Source organism: Lytechinus variegatus, chromosome 1 (assembly GCF_018143015.1).
Source record: "Lytechinus variegatus isolate NC3 chromosome 1, Lvar_3.0, whole genome shotgun sequence".
In the NCBI taxonomy this organism is placed as follows: Eukaryota; Metazoa; Echinodermata; class Echinoidea; order Temnopleuroida; family Toxopneustidae; genus Lytechinus; species Lytechinus variegatus.
Window position 1 is genome coordinate 56,294,599 of NC_054740.1, and position 25,239 is coordinate 56,319,837.

Here is a 25,239-nt window from a genome sequence, read left to right on the forward strand (position 1 = left end):
AGTTACCCAACCCCACCCCCCAAAAAATAGACATGACAGTCCTTATTTGCTTGTAACACCCCCCCCCCCAAATTTGGGCTGCTGTCATAAGGTAACACTAAAATATTACGGACGTCTTCCAACGTATGAACTTTGTTCTCATTTACTGTTTATATGTAAAAGGAAAAATTAACAAAAAAATTAAACGTGGGTGGTCTTATTTGATATATCTCAATTGATTCAACCATAACGATGTGTAAATCAAAAACTTAGTATTAATCTTATCGTAGTGTTAATTCAATTCCAAGAACTGTATTTGGTTATTATCTCGTTGAGTTTGGGCCTCTGAAACAATGGGAGGGGTGGGGTTATACGAGGTGGTCTTGCACTCTGAAGTGAATTCTGTCGGTAACAATCGTCAGTAATTCACCTGTCAACCAACACAGTGGCATGTTAACTATGGTTACTTCACTAAACTTTCCGCCAATGAAAAGTAGGGACGCAAAGCGATCGATGTTCACCGTTAGGAAACTCTAACTATCGATTAATTTGCAAACTAAAAATAATTATAACTGAAGAAGGCTACCAGAGCTTCCTTAGTCCAAGTCTACAGTAGTAACCAACCTGGTCTACCCCACGAAACAGTCACAGAATATGTTCCCCCACGTTCTCATTCATGAAATATCCCAGGCTACACGAATGCAGTCTTCCTGTCTGTACTTTCACCGGGACGAAATCCAATGAGATTTATCTAACATATTCATACAAACGCCTAGTTTCTAGTCTATCTGCATAATGCAACCCGAAAACCCGGATGCGAACAATGCAGTTTCCCGCCGCACCGTATACCGTATCATTCAGTCATGCGTCGGATATCTATCTGATAAACTGAACGTGAACTCGCTTTCTCTAATTAGTATCCGGCTTTTTAAAGCTTGATTTTAACCCTGCAATTCCATATTTGGGGCAAGAAGTTCATCTAGTATATAAAGCAATAAAATTATCATGGAAGTCAACCTGATTCAAGAAGCTGAAGAACCAATCTCGAGTGAGTACGTAAACAAGCCGGTGAGGCAGATTCGTCGCCGTTCGGATGTGTGGGACTTCATGGAGTACCGCGTTTCGAAAACGAATAGGATGAAGTACATTGAATGCAAACTATGCGGTTTGCATCTAACCGCCTCGTCTCGGAGCGGTACCTCGAATTTGAGGAACCATCTGTTAAATCGGCATGCAGACCAATATCATCCAGATACCATTCCAGATCGACATCGTCTAAAACACGGCCATATCCAGAAGTTTGCAGAGGGCCCATTCTCTTCGAGTGATAGTCAAAGCAAAGTGAAAGATGAAGAGGGAGGAAAAGTGTCAGAAACAAAGCCGGGTGAAGCCAGCGAGATGGTTGTCGATGGGGGTGCTGACACCAGTACCACTACCAACGCAGCAAACGGGACTAATGCCAATGGCGCGGATGCCATGGATGCTATCACAAAAACAAGGAACATTGCATTCAGTCAAGCTGCAAAGAATAAAGCCCTCATCAGACTACAGCAATCAAAGATGAAAAGTGCTATGCATTCTAATTTGAAGAAGCTTGGGTGTTCTAAGTTCCGTGCCCAGGGCATCAACAACGCAATATTTCAAATGCTGATTAACGATTTATTGCCAGTGAATGTCATTGAAGGAGTTGGATTCAGGGGGCTCATAGAGGCTTTCCAAGGGGGATACACATTTCCAACAGTTGTAAGTTTTATTTAAGCAGCTTTGTCATGTTTGTTGCCTGTTTGCACATTCTTTAAGTTTTAAAAATTAACATTAATAGTACATGAGATGAGACAGTGGAGATTTATGATGGTGCTCTTTTTTTTTTCCTCTTCCAATTTCAGACTGAGATTAATCATTAATCATCAACCCAACTTTTTGGAATTACCTGCAATGATTTTTGTTCAAATATATCGTTTTTTTACATTTTGCTTAAAGTTAAATCTTATCATTCTGCTGGTATATTCTTATCCATAGGTTCCTATTGTTTAATTTACTTTCCAAATTATTTTTTATGCATCCCTAAATCCATCTGATCAGTAACTTAGTATATTCCTGAGTCAATCCACAGGATCATCACATTCTCAGTTTTGTGATTTTTTTTTTAATAATTTGCCCTCAGCCAATAATAATTGGCTTTTAAATAGCTCAATATCAATCTGCAACTACTCTAAGGCACTTCACAAAATTTATTGTTATTTGCTCACTGAAGCTAAAAAATGTTACTTTTTTATATACTTATTAAAGTGGTTGGTTAACATTGGCTTGACTTTAAAAAAATCTGAGCTAGAAGGTCACACTTATCACCTGTGTCTGTGATATGTTCCAAAAATGAAGCCCAGAAAAAAATCGTGTTTGTAAATGATTATAAAGTGCTTCAAAAATTGAAATATAAAGTGACCAGAAACACCATCTTAATTTCATCCCATACACTTATGTGTACTATTTAGATGTCTATAAGATGCCCAATTACAAAATCGGGGTTTGCCTTGTAGTTTTAGCTTTTTATTCTCAATAATGGTTGTTTTCAGGGTTTATTAGTTCTAATACATGCACTTGTACACATGTTTCATCTTGGTTTGAGAATTTTTTAAATCGGCTGCTCACAAAGTCAAACAATACTTTAATAAGTTATACTATTTCAATAAAAATCACTGTTTTAGAATGAGTATCCCTAACATGTAGTTTCTCAAGGTTTTACCATGGAGCTATTACAGAATAGCTCCATGGTCGAACATTGTTACTCATACTACACAATGGCTAAGAATAAGAGTACAGACTTGAAGAATCATCTATTCATATTTCCATATTTTTTGTCTGGTAGTTTATGATTGCTTCTTGATTTTAGTTATGTCACAATTCCTTTTTTGTCTCACCTGCATAGCAGAGTGAGACTATACATTGTAGGCGCCGCTTTTCCGACGGTGGCGGCGATGGTGGAGGCGGCGGCGTCAACACCAAATCTTAACCCGAGGTTAAGTTTTTGAAATGACAGCATAACTTAGAAAGTATATGGACCTAGTTCATAAAACTTGGCCATAAGGTTATTCAAGTATTACTGAACACACTGCCTGAGTTTCATGTCACATGATAAAGGTCAAAGGTTATTTAGGGTCAATGAACTTAGACGGTCCATGTTGGGGGAATCAACATCAAAATCTTAACCTAAGGTTAAGTTTTTGAAACGTCATCATAACTTAGAAAATATATGGACCTAGTTCATGAAACTTATACATAGGTTAATCAAGTATCACTGAACATCCTGCATGAGTTTCACGTCACATGACCAAGGTCAAAGTCATTTAGGGTCAATGAACTTTGGCCAAATTGGGGGTATTTGTTGAATTACCATTAACTTTGAAAGTGTGTTGGTCTAGTTCATAAAACTTGGACATAAGAGTAATCAAGTATCACTGAACATCCTGTGTGCATTTTAAGTCACATGACCAAGGTCAAAGGTCAATGAACTTTGGCCATAATGAGGGTATCTGTTGAATTACCATCATAACTTTGAAAGTTTATGGATCTGACTCGTGAAACTTGGACATAAGAGTAATCAAGTATCACTGAACATCCTGTGCGAGTTTCAGGTCACATGATCAAGGTCAAAGGTCATGTAAGATCAATGAACTTTGGCCATGTTGGGGGAATTTGTTGAATTACCATCATATCTCTGTAAGTGTATAGGTCTTCATGTAGTTCATAAAACGTGGAAATAAAAGTAACCAAGTATCACTGAACATCTTGTGCGAGTTATAGTAGTTTTCAAAATCAGCACTGCTGCTATATTGAATCGCGTGATGCAGGTGAGACTGCCAGAGGCATTCCACTTGTTTTGTAATGTACCCTATTTCTGATTGGATAAGTTGACTAATAAACTGATTCCAGAAGATGTATTTTGATGGAATTATACTCTGGTGGCAGCGGTGGGATAGTATTGTAGTGGGACTCTTGGGAGAAATAAACCTGAGGAGCATTTTCATGGAGAGTTTTTTTTTCAGTGAGTTTCACTGACTAATTTGTTAGCAGCCAATCAAATGCAAGGTGTCACACTTACAGTAACTTTTAACATCATTTTGAAATGCTCCCCATGTGATGCTGTTGCCAGAGATATTCATACATGTGTTAAAACCATGATTTGGAATTTGAAATGTAATGAAGGAACAGCCAAAAAAAGGGGGGGATAGTCTTGTAGAATGGATGGAAGCAATGTAAAACGATGTAAATCACCAAATGAAATAATGCATCAAAAGTAAACACAAAAATGACAATTTTTATGGATCCCTTTCTGTGTTTGATGATTCAAATAAAACACTTTTAACACAAAATGATTTCTACAGTCTACATTTTCATTTTTAGTTTTAATTCATTTTGAATAAAAGTTTAATGTCAATTCACTAGGCCAAGAACAAATGATTTTTAAGAACCAGAATTTTCTCTTTGAATACTTTCTCTCATTTTGGATACAGTCCCATTCACTGTTTTTAAACCATTCAAATTTCAAAATGGACTTTCACTTTGAATTATTTATGAGTACCCCTCCAAAATTTTACTCCTATTTATGTTAAGGATGGATGGACATCATGGACCTAAAGCCTTTTCTAAAAACATGAAACAGAATGGCTACTTTGCTATTATTGTGGTAACTAAGTTACCACATCAATCTTGATTGGCTGTCAAGGTATACACATACACTATGCTAATTACTCATTACCATAATGGCAAAACAGGGCCGTGGTTGATTTTTCATTAACAATTGAACATCATTCTGAAGTCAGATCAACTAAACATAATCATCAGTAAATGTGTACTATGTATAGTTTAAAATTCTTTGACATGTACAGTGTATTTGCTTATTCACACAGTTAAGAAATCTTGATTTATACAGAAAATTACCACGAAGTCACGAACATAACTCTTTTATATAACAGGCCCCTGGTTTTTCATTAACAATGAATATCACTGAAGTCACATTAAGTCTCTACATAATCTAAAGTAAGTGTTGATTGAAATTCTTTGACATTTGCTTATCCACACAGTTTAGTATTGAGGAGCGCCTTCTGGCTCGATTAGGTGTGGGAAGGACTAAACTCTCTGAACGGTTATCAAGTGCTCTCAAAATAGGTCTCACCTGCGATCTATGGACCGACTACTACAACAGGAACTTCATTACGGTAACCTCACATGTTATCAGTGCAGAGTGGAAAAATGAGAGCTGGGTCCTTGGTACGGTTAAGGTAAGTATGTATGTGAAAAATTGTTATATGGGCCTACAAGACAAGCTCCCCAGTGGAGGTGCTTGATATGGCAAGGACAGATAGAATTTTAGAATAGGGGAGCACAGTAGTCAAAGTACTTATTTGGGGGGCAATTTGTTTGACAAGCGAAAAAATATTTTCATTCCAATATTTGTCATCCCTCCCCCGGAGAAAAATAGAATGAAGCAAAAGAAAGGATCAACGCTAGAAAAAAAAGAATTGTTTATCACGACTGCTTTATCAGTAAAGGGTAGTATTTGTGTAGAACCGCTAGATCAAGATGAAAAAAAAGTTGATTTGAGTTGTCTGATGAAAGAAGCATTACTCTGAAAATTTCATCAAAATCGGATGTAAAATAAGAAAGTTATGACATTTTTTAAAAAGTACAACTCAGTGAAATGTGAAAGGGAGAGTCGACCATATCTCTCGCTATTTCTTTTATTGTTTGAATTAAAATATTTCATTTTTGTTCTTCAGATTTTACATTAAGGACCCACATGTTTGAACCAACAAATGTTGATAATTCCACAAGCTCAAGGAGGAATAAGACTTGTTTCACATGAATGTGATGAGAAAATAAGAATATTTCTTATTCCACGTTATTCTTATTCCATGTAATGAAATACAAAATAGTGAGTGGATGATGTCATCCGTCTCATTAAATTTTACATACTGACTAGGATGTGAATCTGTTTTTGTCTCACCTGCATAGCAGAGTGAGACTATAGGCGCCATCAACATCAAATCTTAACCTGAGGTTAAGTTTTTGAAATGACATCATTCATAACTTAGAAAGTATATGGACCTAGTTTATGAAACTTGGCCATAAGGTTAATCAAGTATTACTGAACATCCTATCAGAGTTTCATGTCACATGACCAAGGTCAAAGGTCATTTAGGCATTTTAGGGTCAATGAACTTAGACCATGTTGGAGGAATCAGCATCGAAATCGTAACCTGAGGTTAAGATTTTGAAATGTCATCATAACTTAGAAAATATATGGACCTAGTTCATGAAACTTGGACATAAGGTTAATCAATTATCACTGAACATCCTGCGTGAGTTTTATGTCACATGACCAAGGTCAAAGGTCATTTAGGGTCAATGAACTTTGGCCGAATAGGGGGTATCTGTTGAATTCCCATCATAACTTTTTTGGATTTGATTCATGAAACATGGACATAATAGTAATAAAGCATCACTGAACATCCTGTGCGCATTTCATGTGACATGACCAAGGTCAAAGGTCAATGAACTTTGGCCGAATTGGGTGTATCTGTTGAATTACCATCATAACTGAAAGTTTATGGATCTGATTCATGAAACTTGGACATAAGAGTAATCAAGTATCACTGAACATCCTGTGCGAGTTTCAAGTCACATGATCAAGGTCAAAGGTCATGTAAGGTCAATGAACTTTGGCCATGTTGGGTTTTTTTGTTGAATAACCATATCTCTGTAAGTTTATTGGTCTAGTTCGTAAAAAGTGGACATAAAAGTAACCATGTATCACTGAATATCTTGTGCGAGTTAGAGTAGTTTTCAAAGTCAGCACTGATGCTATATTGAACTGTGTGATGCAGGTGAGACGGCCAGAGGCATTCCACTTGTGTGAAATTAAGCGAAACTTAAAATAACGCTATCTTACATCGATTTTGAAGAAATTTTCAGTGTTATGCAATTATGCTTGTTTAAATTTTCTCTTTTATTCAAACCACATATTTGTTGAGCTGGACTTGACCAATCCTATATAGTCTCACACAAATAGTTGTTACTGCTTGTACCTCTCAGCATTCCCCCCCCCCCAAAAAAAAAAAAAAAAATTGTGCTTCAATCAAGGTCTCTGTTTTATATTTTTTTAACAACAAATTGAAGTATATATTATTATTTGTATATTTTCAGGTGAAGGCCAATGCTACAGATGTAGATGTGGCTCAGCAAATAAGTGAAGTGTGCCAAAGCTGTGGTGTGACGATCTCTGATGTTCCAGCTATGGTGTACGGCACAGATGGTAAGCAGTCTGTCGCCGACACTTCTGAAAGACTGAAAGTATTAAAGTCTATTTGTGCCTTTCTGAATGTGGAGAGCAGACCTTGTGCCGGGGAACTCCTTGGAATCGCTGTCCAGAATGCTCTTGGCATTCCATCTATTACCAAACTTATACAAGATGCTGGGCAGCTCATCACTCACCTGTCCACAGATCGAATCTGCCAAAGGCGACTGAGAGACGCACTAAAAAACAAGAAGTCATCTCTCACTCTGACCATATGTGACAATTCCAGTGGATGGCAAGTGATATCAGATATGTTCTGTCAACTGGCAGAGTTACAGGATGTGATTGGGCAAGTTCTTGGTGTAGACCTGGAAGTAAACCTGACAGAGTCTCAGTGGAAGGTACTCCATGAGATCATCCATGCCCTCCAAGGTGTGAAAGCAGCAGTGGCAGTAATGGGTGATGACAAGAACAAGTCCGGTTCCTGCTGGTTACCAGTCATGCATGGAGTGCTTCAGCACATTGATGTTCCAAATGCCGAGGACATTTCCGAAGATGGGCAAGTCTTCAGGAACATCCTTAGTGCGGAGCTGAAAGCACGGTGTGAGCTGAATGAAATCCTTCCCAGCTCCTTGATGATGCAAGCTGCAGCTATTGACCCAAGATTTCACCACCTGCGCTTCCTGTCCGATGAGGATCGGGTCCCAGTGATCGAGGGGTTAAAGGAGAAACTGGCAGACAACCACAGAGAAGACCAGCATGAGCATGCCGAAGATGAGAAAGACTCGCCATTCTTTGCACTACTTGGAGAAGACGAGTTCAACAAGAAGATTACCAAGCCAGAGGATGAGATTGACCTGTTCAGGTTGGAACGTCCCGTTTCCAGAGAAACAGATGCCCTCAACTGGTGGCGATTAAATGAGAAGCGATTCCCTGGGCTCTCTAAGCTTGCCAAGGGTATCCTGTGTGTGCCAATAGCTGCTACTCCGTTGTGTATGAGTGCAGAGACCATGAGATCTCTCGAGAACCGTAAACGTCTTGATCACATGCATATTGATGCACAGCTTTTTCTTCACAAGAACACAGAATTATTTGACTAGATTTACATTTTGAAATACTCAGAGGACTTTAGTGATGAGATTTCAATTCTGTGCGTTTATTGGTAAGCATTGTATTCGGGCCTCCAACATGTTTTCACTGTTCACCTTAAATGAAATTGTTTCGCATTCAGTTACCTAGTGATACACTTTTTGTACACTATATATGTGATATACATCAGAAAAAAATTGAAATGCTTTTGAATTGGGTAGCCTGCATGTCTTAATGATTAAGAGCTGCTATTGAATTCTGAATCTTATTATTTCTGTTACTCTTGGATTTATTAATTGCAAAAAAAATATGCAATTATATATTCCTTAATCAATTTACTTTAAATGCACCATTGCTATTGATAGTATTTCTTTTCTCTTGAATTCATTTCTTTTGAATTGTATTTATTGGGATTATTCCTTAAAATATTAAATGGCCAAGTGTTGCTATTGAATTCTTTATCTTATTAATCATTTTACACCCTTGGAATCATTTCTTTGAAAGGACAAGTCCAACCCAACAAAAAGTTGGTTTGAATAAAAAGAGAAAGATCCAACAAGAATAACACTAAAATTTTCATCAAAATCGGATGTAAAATAAGAAAATGACATTTTAAAGTTTTGCTTAATTTCACAAAACAGTTATATGCACATCCTGGTGTGTATGCAAATGAGGAGACTGATGACGTTATCCACTCAATTTTTTGTATTTTATTATATGAAACGGAATATTCTATTTTTCTCCTCATTGTCAAGTGAAACGGTTAATTCCTCCCTGAACATGTGGAATGAGCATTGTTTGATACCATGATTCAGTCAAGTTGGTACTTATTGTCAAATCTATAAAAAAATGAAATATATATTGTATAATTCAAACAATAAAAAACAAAAAGAAAAGGTGAGTAAGGGATATCATCGACTTTCTCATTTGAATTATGCATATCACTGTTTTGTGAAAATAAGCAAAACATTGAAATGTCAAAACTTTCTTATTATGCTGAAATTTTCAGCGTTTTGCTAGTTTGAGTTTTCTCTATTTATTCAAATCAACATTTTTTCTGGGGTGGACTTGACCTTTAAATTTTATGAATTGCAATTTTATATTCCTTCATTAACAAATTACTCAACATTCACTTGGGGAAAATTCAATCTTCAGAAATTTGGGAAAGAATGCAACCACAGTGTAATTGCAATGATGTATTAATTCCAGGGCATCATTGTCTTGCTGTCCTTCTGCATTCCGAGCCCTCTTCCCATTGTTCTTTTTTTTTGAGACAGGTTTTGTGCTTGATATTTCAACTCCTTCCTCAGTTCCTCTCGCCTATTTCACTTTCATATAATGCATGTCTATTAACTCTCTTGTTCTGCACCTTATTTCTATTTTCTGAAGTGACAAATGTACGACCATTCACGCACCATTTTGTCAATTTCAGCTCTGTTTGCAAACCATTCATTACTCTTTCATATTTCATACTTGCCAAGTGTTCCTTTTAAACAGGAACATTTCTGTTTTGGGGAAAAGAAAATTTCCACTTTGAGTTATGACCCGTGTGTTCCTATTTTTGGAAATTTCTTAGTACCCCCGGTAATTTGTTCCTATTTCTTGGCTGTCATTGGTGGTACATGTAGGTAGGATGTCTCTACTATCCTACATGCCACAGACTCCAAACACAGTTTTAATGTTTAATATAACCCACCCTTCAAAATAATGTTGTTTTAATTTATACAGTGTGGTTAATTCAGGTATGAATATTTGAGCTGTCTTTAAATCCAATGATGATTGCCTGGGGTTAAATGACTCTAAATGCACAAATTATTCAAAACATGTCCTGTATTCACTTAGGAAAAACATAGGACATTTGCAAACTGGTGCACAAATGGATTCATCTGAACTTATTCAAGAGTTATCGAATCAAGCATTTTTTTTTGTCTTGTTGCCTGTAAATATGTTCATATTTTTCTTCTTTTATCACATTTCTCAAAAGTTGAAATGAAATCCTTGGTTTCGATGTTAGCTCAGGAGCATAAAAAAATCTCTATTACTGTGAGAACTGTCAGAGAATGAGAACTTGGTTATGAGTGCTTACAAGCTTCATGCTTGCCTTTGTAATAAATAACACATAATTAAAAAGAATCAGATTAACACAAGCTTGTGTGCTTTTGTTGCAAGTTCAGTATGACGCAACAAACTAAGACAAAATACCCCTTCATCACAAATACTGATGCGTCAATATGCAGAGATTCAATGGATGACCCTTCCATTGGCTTTGGATATTTGTGGTACATTTTTATTGTTTGATATAGAAATGTGCCTGATGGAAAAAAGGACCTGCTCTAAAAACTACTGGAACTCCAAGTCTAATATATGATTTCAGCTCGAGAAAAACTAAGTTCAGTGCCTGTATAAATAGGAATGATGTGAGAAGGGAAACAAGAGTGTTGGACCAAGTTCAAGATAATTTGAGAGAGACATAAGAGGTACTGGATTTTAGGGGGTATCTTAAAGACATTTTGCCAAGGTTTTTAAAAGGTTGCAAGAGTTTGTGAACATTTTTCATTGTCGCAAACAGTTTTTCTTGCAAACGGTTGCAAGAAGTTGTCACTGAAGTTACTTTTGATTCACCGATGATGGTAACCAAATTACCATTCAAATAAAAATGAACATTTTATAATTTTCCTGCTTGAAGCAGTCTACAAATAGTGGGGTACCCCCTTTAACAGAGTTGGTATTTCATTACTTAACAGGCACACTATAAATTAGGATTAATAATAATAAGGCATTTATATAGCGCCATCTATCTAGAAATATTCTATTAAGAGGTGCACAAGTAAAGAAAGAATGAGAAAGTTTGGATGAGTGTCAAAGTGCCAATAACTAATACTGTTAGAAAAGATAAGATTTCAGTTTAGATTTGAAGGTCTCCAGTGATTGTATAATTCCTTAATTTAACGGCAAATTATTCCAGAGAGAAGGTGCTGAGGCAGAGAAAGCTTGTGCACAATATGCTTCTAAATAGGGTTCTAAATAAACAGTCCATGTATGAGGCTCCATCGAGACGTATAATTTGACAGAAAAAAAATGCATTTTTCATCTGTTTAACAGAATAAAATGATTGAAAGATAAAGTGGCAGCTGTTTTTTCTTATGTTATTAAAATGTGTTTGTTGGCTGTGCTGATGGCTGTTAATATTGTGAAAAGGCATCTTTACCACTACGTTGGTTTTTAACAGGCACACTGTAAATTAGGATTCTGAATAAACGGTCCATGTATGAGGTTCCACCGAGACGTATAATTTGACAGAGAAAAAATTTTTGCATTTCTCATCTGTTTGTTTAACATAATAAAATAATTGAAAGATAAAGTGGCAATTATTTTTTCTTATGTTACCGAAATGTGTGTGGTGGTGGCCGTGCTTATGGATGTTAATATTGTGAAAAGGCATCTCTAACATTACTTTGTGGGGGGTTTTCTTTAAATAATGGACTGACACTAGACCTGTCAATGCCTGCAACAACTTCCTTGTCTTGTACACAACCTTTCATTGCATACATCCCACATTTTGAAGTCGACATTAATCACCACTAAATATCATCCAAGTTGCATCCAACACACTTGTTAAAGCATTTTTAATAGAAGCAGAGTATAGAGACGACACAGATTGTCATATCCTTGTTTTTTTTAATTTTATTCATTCACTTTCCAACTGACATTTTGCAATTAATAAGGTGCGTGCCATTTTGAATAGTCACATGCAAAAATATTGGTGTATGAGACAAAAAACATTACAACATCATCATCAATGACATAGGCATTCTCATTTCAGTATGAAAAGTAACTTTGCCTAAGTCAATCTTTCCGTACTACAGTAGGATATAATTGACTCTGAAAAGGCTTAATTATATAACACATTTTGACATTTTGCATAATTCAGTCAAAAAAATGTCATAAATTTCAAGAGCAAATTTTTGACTTAAACGATAAGTTTATCAGCATGAATATTGAACATTGCAAGATACAATCAAAATAGGTTTTTGGAAAAACAGTTGTCCATAATTGCATAATGGCTTCCAAATGTTCAAATATTAATCCCAACTCACTGTGCTAAACACCACTGCATGAAAGGAAAAACAGATGTGTGGGCATTTAAAAGGTGGGGGGGGGGGGAGACATGCCATTACAAGGTAGACAATATGCTCATACATGAAAGCATATAAAAGGGCTTGTTTTTTTATGGCCAGGCGATGTGAAAGGGAACAGTAAATATGGTATCGAAATTGCCAAAATCAGGGGGGTATTTTTCAACCCTATCATAAGAATTAAATATTGAGGCACTATTTAGGGTAGTGAGAAAGTGACAAAATAAAAAAAATAAGGGAACTCGGAGATCAAAGGATAGTACTTGATTAGGGTCCTTTTTGAAAGTCCATGTCCGAGCACGTTTTCCACCTTTTAGTGACAGTAGCCTCCCAGGGTTAACCCCAACAAAAAGTTGATTTGAATAGATTGAAAAAAAAAAGAAATACTAAATTTTCAGTTAAGACCCAGACTGGACCTACGAGTGAAAGAAAAATCATAAACCAAACCAAAGCTTATACACTACTTGACACAGAAATGCAAGCTTTAGGCATTTTTGCTGCAAGAATAACTCTAATTATTAGGCTGTGAAAAACAGACTTTTTGTGCGTTGTCACCAGCCTCAAGACCATGACGTTATTCCACAGGTATGTACAGAGAAAAATGGGGTGATTTTTCTGCTTTTCAGATTACTTTATTTGCTTCACTTCTATCACATAAAGATATCATTCGCATGCAATCATAACTTGATAAAATCTGCAGCAGTGCACTACACTTTGCCATATTTTATTTCCTGCATATTTAGCACAACTTTCCAATTCTGCAACAACTTTTCCTCACAATTAATGCCCAATAACAGGCAAAAAAAGAAATCACATCAATCCTTTTGTAGAGTTGTCGGTTTCCATTCGTTTGAGCCCTGAATAATTGTCAGTGACATTTTCTTCTACAAATTGAAAAAAAGGGATTCATAATCTGAACAGCAGAAAAATCACCCAGTTTTTTTTGTGTGTACAAAACCCCAAAATACATAGGCTGAGGACAATTAAGCCCTCCATCACTTTTTTTTTTAAATCAGAAAACTAAAAAAAATAAAGCATGAAATCAACTCACCAGCTTCCATCGGCAGTTTTTCCTAGATTCCTCTGCGCTTTCTTCTGCCTCCGTTCTTCCTTCTCCTTCTCTGCTATCTCTTTCCTTCTATCTCTCCGTTCAAGGATTTTTGTGATGGCATGTGACACATTTCCTGCCGCTGCTCTTAGTCCGAGCCGAGCCTCGGACATCTCGTAACCCATCGACATCAGCTGCATTAGTTTAGTCTCATCCACTTGAAGGGAATTGAGTATCCGCTCTGCCTATAATCAATGTAAATGAATTGATAAGAAATTTTATGACATTTTTATATTTCATAAAACTGCGGATTGTATACTATTGTCACTAATAGTGATGCAAATGAGTCGATGATGTCACACATACAATAATTCTTATTATACTGTAATTTTAAAAAATAAATTCCTTTGATCATAAACATTCTGTTTATATCAAAGGAAAATGAAACCAAGAATCTAATACATCATAATATCATAAATACAGGATAATCTAAGTAAATCCATTTATACCCCAATCCAGGCATACTCGACACAAGGAATATCCGATCGGGTGTTAATGGATTAAGTTTTGATTATCTTGCATTTTTCAATAATATCATGTGGTATTAAATTTTGGGTTTCATTTTCCTTTAAACATGATTTGCACATGGGAGCACTTTACATAGTGACTCCTTGTGATTTTCATTGACAACCTTGAACTACTGATATCCTGGCATCTGATTATCTGAGAGCAAACTTGGCAATAGCTATCACCGGACAGCTCACTTCATTAAACCTACCCTGGTAAGTGTTTCATCAACATTTTCGTCCGACAAGTTGTCAGTCAGATCTGACAACTCCCCCTGAATTTGAATGGCTGAGAACTGCTACTATGGTAAGATAAAACTGGAGTTGTCGGATTAAACGTTCGACAAGTCCTTTCATGAAAAGCTCCCCAGCAGGGCTTTTAATGAAAGGAGTTGTCAGACATTTCATCCGAGTTACCGCAGAGATGCCAAATTCAAAGACCAGCTATGCGTGAGATTTTCTGTGAATCTGAGTGAGATCACAGACATTGTGTACAATGTATATGGGGATAGGCTATGATAGTTGCGTGAGACAGAGATTTGAGGAGATGAACAAGAGTCCAAATTGCTCGAGTCTCACGCATAATGCGTGAGACTTGGTAGCTCTGGTTACCATAGTAACATTGCTTCTTAGCCAATCAACATCATTGAAAGTTATCAGATTTCACAAATTTTCAAACAAAAATGTTGATGAAACGCTCCCAAGATCCCTTTATATACCAATGCTTTAAATAGCGACACTGTTGGCCTGCCATAGTTGAGATCAATTTCAGACATTATTGATCTTTGTGAAACACCAAGGACCTGTAACTTACTTTTTCAAGAAGATGCTTGCCATGCTGTAAGTTGTTCTTTAGAACAGCAACAATGCCCTGAGGACGAAAGTAATAAAAATTAATTTGATGATTTGAAATATAAAAATCTACATCTACAAAAGTTAAAAATATTTTTCTTTTGATTGGAATATAGTGGAGCCTCTATCTTCAAAAATCCAAATAATCACCAAAATCAAAATAAGTGTACATGCCCGGTTATGCACAGCATAATCAGTTTCATTAATTTTTGCATAAGGGTATTAAGTCGTAATGTTGCTTGTTCTTGGGAGGAGTTGTTTGATTCATTTATTGTTAGAACTGTTACCCCCAAAATATGAATAAATATAAATAAAATTATTTGAACAGATTTCACATCTTTTATATTTTTAATCTTTCCCATTTCAAATCTTTCAAATATTACATCTTTCAGATTTTACATCCTTTCAGAACTTACAACTACATTCTCATAATCATTAAATCTAAGAAACATCCAAATACTCCAGTCTCAAGCAATGAATTATTCTTTACCCAATCCCACTCCAATTTCATAATCTAAATAAAAAATAGTCCCATTGTAAAGTTTTGGAAGACCTATCATCATCTTTTATAGATGATGATGACCATTCTGAGGTGTTGGATTGTTTTATCGGGCCAAACTTTGAGTAGTGTGTGCGCAGCGCTTTGCCATCGAAAAGGAAAAGGCGGTACATCAAATGACCTTTGGATTGGATTGATTGGATTCAAGTGTATAGACTTATGTAAAGCCAAAAGACATTTGTGCTGAAGTGTGATCTGAAAACGGAACCCTCTGGCAAGAGTCAGAATAATAATAATAATAATAGGCATTTATATAGCACCATCTATCTAGAAATATTCTATTCCGAGGCGCATTGTTTAGTATTATTATTACCCCGGCTTTAGCTTGAGCTGCCTTTCAGCGCTCAGTGCATTCAAGGAATTAATACTGCCGGGTACCCATTCACCTCACCTGAGTTGAGTGCAGCACAATGTGGATAAATTTCTTGCTGAAGGAAATTACGCTATGGCTGGGATTCGAACCCACGACCCTCTGTTTCAAAGTCAGAAGGGTTATCCACTGGGCCACAACGTTCCACAATGCATCAATATATTAACAACATGAATCCGACAGACACTTAAGCAAAAAGGCATGTAATAAAGAGCTCTGCCAGAGTTCATTTCCTGGGCACATTATGAGAAGACAGAAAAATAGGAAATAAAGGAATGGGACCTAGCAAAGACCTTCAACATTGGTGATAACTGTGATTTTGATTCACGCAGAGTTGACTGTATTTTTATCCTCGACACTTAGCTTACCTGTAATAGGTAGAGCCTCACATAGAGAGCCAGTTCTCTGCTATTATCTCCTTTCAATGCCATCAATCTCTCCATATTTTCACCATAGCTACGGTTGAAGCAATCCTCGCACATCTTCAATCTTGACTCTAGTATGGTAGAGGCAAAAACAAAGTTAAGATTGGAAATAGGATATGAATGTGCCTTTTTCCCAAGTGGTTGAAAGTTACTAACTTGCTATAGAATTTCTAGTTTAATATTGACGGACCATAGCAAAATAATTGACAATGTAATGAAAGATATGGCTTTGAAAAGTCATAAAACAGACATCTTAGCAGTAAACGGAATCTTAAAACACAGGAATATTAAAAGTCATAATTTCCATTTTCTCTATTATCTCAATATCTTTATCATTATGATTATAAAATTTTACGTCCTTTACTTCCTTTGTTTTCTTTTTGTTCTGTTTCTTGAAAATGTAGCACCTTAAATGATACTTATTAATACTGTAATTATTAATATCATATTTTACTGCAGAGAAAACTTCCATCTATTGCACCACATAAACCTCTTTTAAGTATAAACTTTACACATTATCACTCAGAATTCACTTATATTTACTTACAGTAATATAATTTCTAAACACTGAAATTGCAGCACAAGCCTAAATTATTATTGGTTCTGCAGAGGTGGCTCTTTGTACCACACCTGTGCACATGACTCAGTGTTTAATATTTTACATGTTTCAGCCATTTCCCAAACAATATCTCTTAAACAAAAAATTCCACTATATTTGCAATTCACGTGGTTACATCATACAGCGAAACCTGTTTATAGTGACCACCTTCTTCTTTCTTCTTCCTCCGCTTATATCGGAGATCAACAGCAGGGTGCTGCATAAATAATGTCCATCAGCAGTTAATGGTTACAGAGAGGAAAGAGATGTTGTACAGCCAATATGGAGCTTCTAAAATATGACCTTTATAGACAGGTGACTGCAATCAATGAGTACATATGAACATGATTTACCTCCATGGGAATTAGTTTTAGTGGTCACTATAGGCAGTTTGGTGCTATAGAGAGGCGTCCACTGACACAGGTTTGACCATATGTGGGTATTTCATTCTAGCCGGCTAGGTAGTGGAACATCAAGTGCAATAACTCTAAATAATGATAACTTTAATTCTGCGGAGGCCCTGTCTTACAAAGAGTTGGGATTAATCTGATCAATCGCAACTATGGAAGGCCAGCAAAGTCAACATATAACATGCATGTTTGCTTAAAATAAATTTTGATATGAATGTACATGTATATACATAAATTCATTGATTTCTTGACAGTTTGGTGTGTTCTCCTTTGTTTACAAAGGACATTTTGCACAATTTCTTGTAGAAAAATTAAGACACTGATGGATTTCAATAGTTACGATTGATTGAATCGATCATAACTCTTTGTAAGACCCGGCCTGTTCTACTGTAATCAAGTCAGTGATTCCATCACCTTTCGTGGATTATAATTACCTGCATCTGGAAGCTGTTCAACATTTTGAAGAGTCAGATAACACCAGACGATATCCAAACACAACACGGCATAGTTATCCACGGCCTGCAGGATCTCTGATCGACACTGCCTGAACGCACAAAGATAAGAGATGTGATTAACTACAACAAAACAAAATATTTTTAAAGGGGAGCTGATGATGCCACAAATTCACTACCTGTATTTCTTTTGCATTTTATTGGATGAAACATTAATTTTTAAATATTTGTAGATATTAGAGGACTTTTACTAAAGTGTGATCAATCAAAATAATGATTTCACATTTTCCATGAGAAATTGTCCAAGTTTTACTTCGTTAAAGGAAAAATGAAATCATATTTCATGAAATACAAATAAATAATGATTTTGCGACATGATAAGTTCCCTCATTTGCATACAAACTACCCGTGATCACTATCTAGTGTAAATTAGCGAGACTTTTTATATTAAATCCCATTTCAATGAAATTTTCATTAAACTTGTTTGATTTGTCTTTATATATTCAAATAAACCTATTCTTTGTGTGGACTTGACCCTACATATATAAAACATCATACCATCATTTCTGAACTAATGAGTGCATTGGCATCGGTTCAGATGGAATTGTTCTCAGGCTCCCATCAGGAAACCCCCCCTGGTAATTTGTCATTTTCAGAGCTACTTTTCACAACCTAGTGCTTAAATTCGCAACATCGGAGAAGCTTTAAAATTGAAATAATTGGGATTTTCCAGGGCTCTTTTGAACATTTCTGTGGCAAAATTGCCTGAGCACCTGTGAAATATTTTCCCTGGCCCCTAAAGAATTCATCATCTATAAAGGAACAATTTTAGTTTATGGAAGAAGTATCCAGTTCATGGGTTTTCTATTAAAACAAAAAGTGAATCTCACATGGGAACATCGTCAACAATGTAAACAAAACTATCATTCTGAACAGATATATTTCTTAGGTCTAGGATAATGATCTAAACGTTGGAAAATGATAAAAGATTTTCAGCATTTAAGTTTCACACAAGTCAAATCGATAAGTTCAAAATAAAATAAATTTTATGAATATCCATGTACAATATGGTGGGGGTTGCTAAAAAGAAAGCTTGCAAGAATTCCCCTGACGACAAATGAAGCAAAGGGGTTGTCCTACCTAAAAGCATGGTCAGCTTCTAAGAGAATGAGCAGAGCTTCTCCATGTTGTTTCCTCTTCAAACAAGCCCGTCCCTTCTCGTTCAGGGTCAATGCAACGGAGAGCGCTTGCCTTTCTTCATCGGGCAGCTTTATTGCTCGTCCAGTGTGGTCAGCGATCTGTAGGAAGTACCGATCATCTTCTTGACCTATGCGGTCTTCTGTAAATCAGAAAGAATAAACGGGTCAGTATGTAGACTTTGAAGGTGATACTTGAATGCCGTATCTGAAAATGATTTCTTACATCAAAATTTAGCAAATTTATTCAAAATCCTGAAAGCAGAGCCAATGTCTAGATTTGTAATATCACGTATTAAATAAAGGAATTAATTGAACACTCCCCTAAGAATAATTAAATTGCAAATTTGAAATAATTCATATTACAATACAAACACTTACCATTATTATTGAAAGGATTTCTTTCTTCTTAGAAAGAAACTACTTAGAAAGCCTCTCTTGATAATATTTCAGCATATTTCGATATAATAGCAGGGCCCGCTGGGAAAACAGTTTTTGGAACTGAAGTGGCTACCCTTGGTAAATATACTGTTATTATTATTGGGACTTAGATTTCTTCCAGTTAAAACTATTGCTGCTCTGCTAAAGCAAGGGTAATTATTCACAGTCCACCATGGACAAAGAAATGGAATGGAATTTTAAAGGCTTGCTGGGGGAAGTTGAATAATTACAATTCTGGCTTGCATCCAGTATATTCAATCTGAATAATGAGTTGAAAAGAGCAACAAAGTTTGCAACGTTCACCTGAGTTTCTAGTGGCAAGAATCTTAGCTGCTTCCTTGGTCCTTTCCAGACGGTGTCTCTGTTCGTCATGTTTCCTGGCTTCAACTTCACTCTCTGATAAGCAAATCACCATTACCTACCAAGAACAAATGGTCATATTCATAGCATAATAAGCAGGGCCCGCTGGGAGACAAGTTTTCGGAACTGTTACCCTGGATCGTTGTTGGTGTTGTTGTTATTATTATTAGCAGTAGTAGTATTATCATTACTATAATGATCATTATTATTTGTATATCTCATTTGGGGGTCTTGCTTAAGGCCTCCAAGCATCTGAAGAAAGGTCCACAATCTGATTTCGTAACAAATTGCCTTTTTTCTTATTTTCTGAAAATGCAAAGTATGAGCACCTTCATATTTGAGTTTAAAACTAGATGTAATATTACTAATATAACAATGTTGGATAATTGAAGGCCTTTATTTCAGAGTAAAGGGCAAATGGGTTCAGTTGCAGCCAATCGTACTATTGCTTTGATGTCATTGCAACTATATATTCAATTCACTTTTATTCTACTACTTGTATGATGATGATTTAGAACATAACACAGTAAAATTTTTCCTTTCTTCGTTTTTTTTCTAGTAAAGAAATTTCAGCAAAAGCCCTATTCTGAAACTACATGTAGGATTCATGGGTAGACCTTGAACTTAATTTTCCTCTGAATTCTTCGAAACTGAGATAATTTGCAAAAAAATGTGTCTTAGTTAGAATTGAATTGTATCATTTAAATATGAATCCATCCTAATCTCCAATGATTATCAAGATGGCCAAGAATGACAATCATGCTTAATTTGTGAAACCTCTTCCAATTTTTAAATGTCAATTTTATATAAAACAAGTGGAATGCCTCTGGCCGTCTCACCTGCATCACGCGGTTCAAAATAGCAGCAGTGCTGACTTTGAATACTACGCTAACTCGCACAAGATGTTCAGTGATACATGGTTACTCTTATGTCCACTTTTAATGAACTAGACCAATAAACTTACAGAGATATAATGGTTATTCAACAAAAAACCCAAACATGGCCAAAGTTCATTGACCACCTTACATGACCTCTGACCTTGATCATGTGACCTGAAACTCGCACAGGATGTTCAGTGATACTTGATTACTCTTATGTACAAGTTTCATGAATCAGATCCATAAACTTTCAAAGTTATGATGGTAATTCAACAGATACACCCAATTCGGCCAAAGTTCATTGACCTTTGACCTTGGTCATGTGACCTGAAACGCGCACAGGATGTTCAGTGATACTTGATAACTCTAATGTCCAAGTTTAATGAACTAGACCAATAAACTTTCAAAGTTATGATGGTAATTCAACAGATACCCCCGATTCGGCAAAAGTTCATTGACCCTAAATGACCTTTGACCTTAATCATGAGACCTGAAAATCATGCAGGATGTTCAGTGATACTTGATTAACCTTATGTCCAAGTTTCATGAACTAGGTCCATAAATTTTTAAGTTATGATGACATTTCAAAAACTTAACCTCAGGTTAAGATTTCGATGTTGATTCCTCCAACATGGTCTAAGTTCATTGACCCTAAATGACCTTTGACCTTGGTCATGTGACATGAAACTCTAATAGGATGTTCAGTAATACTTGATTAACCTTATGGCCAAGTTTTATTAACTAGGTCCATATACTTTATAAGTTATGGCGTCATTTCAAAAACTTGACCTCAGGTTAAGATTTGATGTTGACACCGCCGCCGCCGTCGGAAAAGCGGCGCATATAGTCTCACTTTGCTTCGCAGGTGAGACAAAAAGAAACCCCTCATGAGAATAATTATGTTCACAAAAATGAGTAAATTAGAAACAATGGGGAGAAATTATATCTGACTGTAACAGGATAGCCACAGAGAATGTATGTACTGCATTTATAACAATTTGGGGCTCAAGGTCATTGTAAAATTCACTTCCTCTTACATACAATGACAGTCATTCTTAAGTGCCTGACCTGGGTCACATAGCACAAAGCCAAGCAATTAATCACAAGCCTGATTTCTACGATCGATTGAACTAATGTGATCAATCATAAAAACAACCTTCCAATCAATTGCTGAAAGATATGAACTAGGCCCTTGGATGACTCATCCACAGATTAAGTAATTTTTTAAAACTCCACATAACAATGTAGTGGAGCATTGTGGCCCAGAGGATTAGTCTTCTGACTTTGAAACAGTGCTGCACTCAACCCAAGTGAGGTGAATGGGTACCCGGTAGGAAGAAATTCCTTGAATATTTTGAGTGCCTAATAATAATAGCAGGGCCTGCTGGGAAAACAGTTTTCAGAACTGAAGTTGCATCCCTGGGTAAATATACCTATATTACTATTATTATATCAATCACATCTTCTGAAATTAAATTCATCTCAATAAAATTGATTTTAGCCGTAGTTAAACAGTCAATTAGATACCATACAACTCCCAAGAATGTTCTGTAATCTGATTGGTCCAAATCAGATCACATGATATTCAGCAAATTGCACTATTGCATCCAAAATGCACTATCCTGCACTCTGACGTCAGAGTGCAGGATAGTGCGAGGTCTGGAGTCATCAAGAATCATCTAGAATTTAGATCGAATATAGCATTTGGAGCAACTCAGTAACATGGGGGAGGGGGGTTGTATAAGGCATACAATGCTTACGTGCATCATTTGTATAATATCTTTACCTGTGAATGCTGTCCTAACCCCAATTCCTGGAGGGTTTTGGTATCGTCTAAAACTTGACCGCAGCTGATCAGCTTTATATACTCCACACCAAGAGATGTTTGATCACTTATCCTGTATAGAGAATATTCAGTAGTAATAGTTAAAGATATTCATAAGGCGCTTATAAAGACAGAGTACACTATTTAAGAGCTTGAAGAATATCAAACATCGGTCAACATATTCACTCAGTCATGCCAGGATGAAATATTTGCACATTCTCTATTCCATGAGTTTTCCAACAAGTTCTTATGTAAAGAGCTCACAAAAGTTCAATTGACAAGGGCTAAATTAAAAACATAATCTAATATCCACCCTAAACAGCCTATATGTAGGCTAAAACCTCAGGGTAGTCCAGATACTTACATTTGCTTGAGGGTCGTGCTGCTGATATCAAGCTTTGACTCTACACTGAAACATGTCTTACTGACACTGGTAGGGATACTTCCAGTCAACTTGATCTTCAAATTGGCAATGCCATCTTCTTGGAACTTCTTACGAGCTGCAAGCTTGTCCACTGCATGCTGTCTGAGTTCTTCCAGGGTTGCACAAACTATTTCATTAGGGAAGTTCAAATCCGATGAGATTTTTGTAACAAGGTCCTAGAAAAAACATCAGAAATGAAAAGAATTTCTGAACTTATATTGAGTAAAGATTTAAGATATGCTACAAAAATGTCCTCTGAGTTAGTTCAGAGTTTTAAAAAAATTTCCTTTGGAAATTTTAAACATGATTAAATTTGTAGCAACAATTAAAGTCCTAAAGGGAAAAAAAAGAATTTGATATTTTCAAAGTCCTTGTTTGAGGAAAGATTTCAGATTTGTAATAAAGAAATAAAATAAATTATATATGGAGGATAATGGAACAGAGTAGCAATTGAGCCTATCATTACTACTGGGCATAAGATAATGGATATCATGAATATTTACAAGTTAATGTGTTCAAGTGAAGTCTTTGTTTTTCTTGACTAAGGAGAAATAAGAGGTAAATAATACTTCTTGCATAATCTACCAATGCTTTGACTTTTGGAAAGGTTGTATTATAGGTATCGAATTCATTCATATCTGTTTGGAATAAGAATTATGACTCAAACTTAGAATAGCTCGAAAATCTTCTTACTAATCTTACAAAAGATTGTGGGCTTCATAAGCTCCCATTTTTGCCCAGGGAGAAAAATGTACACGTTAAGAGTAAGACCTATTATTTGAAGATTATTAGCAATAGCTACAAGAATTTGATGGTCGCAAGCACAGTTCAAGCCAGGGGCAGATAGGAGCCCCTTCTGTTTGCCTCAAGTTTTATTTATTTATATCTATCTATCTTTTCCCCCTTTTTTTGCAGTCAGATAGAACATTTATTTATTTATCTATTTATCTATCTATTTATTTATTTATTCATATATTTATTTATTTATCTAAAATTTATTATTTCCCAGGGGGGGGTTAAAATGATGGGAAAATAAATTTAATCAACCTTCTGTTGTGCCCCCCTTTATAAATATCATAGATCTATTCATGAGCGGTGACTCAACATTCGCTGCGGCATCAATTGCTCCAAGCTTTATAGGCTATCATCTAAAATATAGGGTTGCAATAGGGTTTTACGTTAGGTTTACAATTAGGTTTAGGATAGGTGATAGTATTAAATCTCAGGTTGAAGTTGGTCATTCGATTAGTGTGTTCAATTTACAGCAGAGCAATTGTCGCCAGAGCAAATGTCATGGAACCCTCTGACCATGGGTGTGGCCTGGATGGTATAACCTGTCCCATTTCAATTTTTATCCAGTATGGCAAATAAAACAGAGAGCGTTGTTAGCTCGTCCAACCAAAGATCGTGGGTCTGAGTCCACCATGGGCAGACGACTGAAGCCAGTGCATTGTGTGTAAACGTCTCTCCCATGTTTCATAGATGCAGGCTATGTTACAATGGAAAACATCCCATCCCTCGGATAGGACGTTAAATGGAGGCCCTGTGTAGAGGAGAGTCACCACCTTTGCACTTTAAGAACCCACTGCACTATTCGTATAGGAGTAGGGGGAAACCCCGGTGTAGTGGTCCACCTGCACGCCACCCAATCAGTTACATCGGGAGGAGAGACCTGCAGGTCAAAGTGATTCAGGTCGCTTTTCGCCTCCCAGGCACAGGTGACCCAAACAAATAATAATAATAAAAAATGTTGACTACTTACCCCTGGCATTTCCCCTCTCTGTCCATTTTCCAATGTGTAAGGTGGCAGCCATAGTTTTATCTTTTCAGCATTCAGTCGCTTCCTTATGGTGTCTCTGATTTGGCCGTCTGATGGTCCAGATGCCATGGCACTTTCAAATCTTCTTCTTCTAAAGAAATATATGTTGATTAATCAATTTAATAATAAATAAGAATAAAATATTCATACATATTTTTCTTTGACTATGAAAATGAAGGAGAGTAAGAAATACTGTATGTTCAAGCTTCCAAGAACTAACATAATTCTCCACACATACTTTGAACAGGCAACTTTGAACAACCTTGTAGAACAAGCTTACTACTATTCCAAAGAAATATCATGCCCAATCCCAAGAAACATTATGCCTATTCTACAGTAGTTATGTCCTTATTCAGAATTACAGACTCTCTCCATTTTTCCACTGTGCATTTTATTGATAAGCATTTTAAATGCAGTAAATACTAATAGTGACATGTTGCATGTTACTGCCAGAATTTTATTATACCTTTCGAAACAGAAGTTCTTCCTTCACAGAAATAGAAAAACAAAAATTTCTG

The 25,239-nt window shown here is 36.2% G+C and overlaps 2 protein-coding genes across 2 annotated transcripts in view; one reads left to right on the top strand and one right to left on the bottom strand.

Annotated features, from left to right (window-relative positions):
• LOC121417666 (NEDD8 ultimate buster 1-like) overlaps positions 1-24,809 on the bottom strand; it is a 40,975-nt gene extending 16,166 nt beyond the window's left edge. The window contains exons 1-9 of the mRNA XM_041611402.1: positions 24,665-24,809; positions 22,843-23,078; positions 22,440-22,551; positions 19,719-19,833; positions 18,919-19,117; positions 17,761-17,870; positions 16,262-16,389; positions 14,927-14,983; positions 13,550-13,791 (exon numbers count right to left, since the gene is read on the bottom strand). Coding sequence (XP_041467336.1) covers positions 13,550-13,791; positions 14,927-14,983; positions 16,262-16,389; positions 17,761-17,870; positions 18,919-19,117; positions 19,719-19,833; positions 22,440-22,551; positions 22,843-23,078; positions 24,665-24,790 — 1,325 coding nt within the window. The 5' untranslated portion in view covers positions 24,791-24,809. The remainder of the gene's footprint in view (positions 1-13,549; positions 13,792-14,926; positions 14,984-16,261; positions 16,390-17,760; positions 17,871-18,918; positions 19,118-19,718; positions 19,834-22,439; positions 22,552-22,842; positions 23,079-24,664) is intronic.
• LOC121417646 (zinc finger BED domain-containing protein 4-like) lies at positions 199-8,936 on the top strand. The gene is made up of 3 exons (XM_041611385.1): positions 199-1,722; positions 5,061-5,258; positions 7,183-8,936. The coding sequence occupies exons 1-3, from the start codon at positions 985-987 to the stop codon at positions 8,371-8,373; spliced, it is 2,127 nt and encodes a 708-aa protein (XP_041467319.1). The 5' UTR covers positions 199-984; the 3' UTR covers positions 8,374-8,936.
• Positions 24,810-25,239: the final 430 nt, after the last annotated feature.

Coding starts and splice junctions, on each gene's coding strand:
- LOC121417646 (XM_041611385.1), top strand. CDS start 985: ATGGAAGTCAACCTGATTCAAGAAGCTGAAGAACCAATCTCGAGTGAG. Junction 1,723..5,060: donor GATACACATTTCCAACAGTT/GTAAGTTTTATT, acceptor TTATCCACACAG/TTTAGTATTGAGGAGCGCCT. Junction 5,259..7,182: donor GGGTCCTTGGTACGGTTAAG/GTAAGTATGTAT, acceptor GTATATTTTCAG/GTGAAGGCCAATGCTACAGA.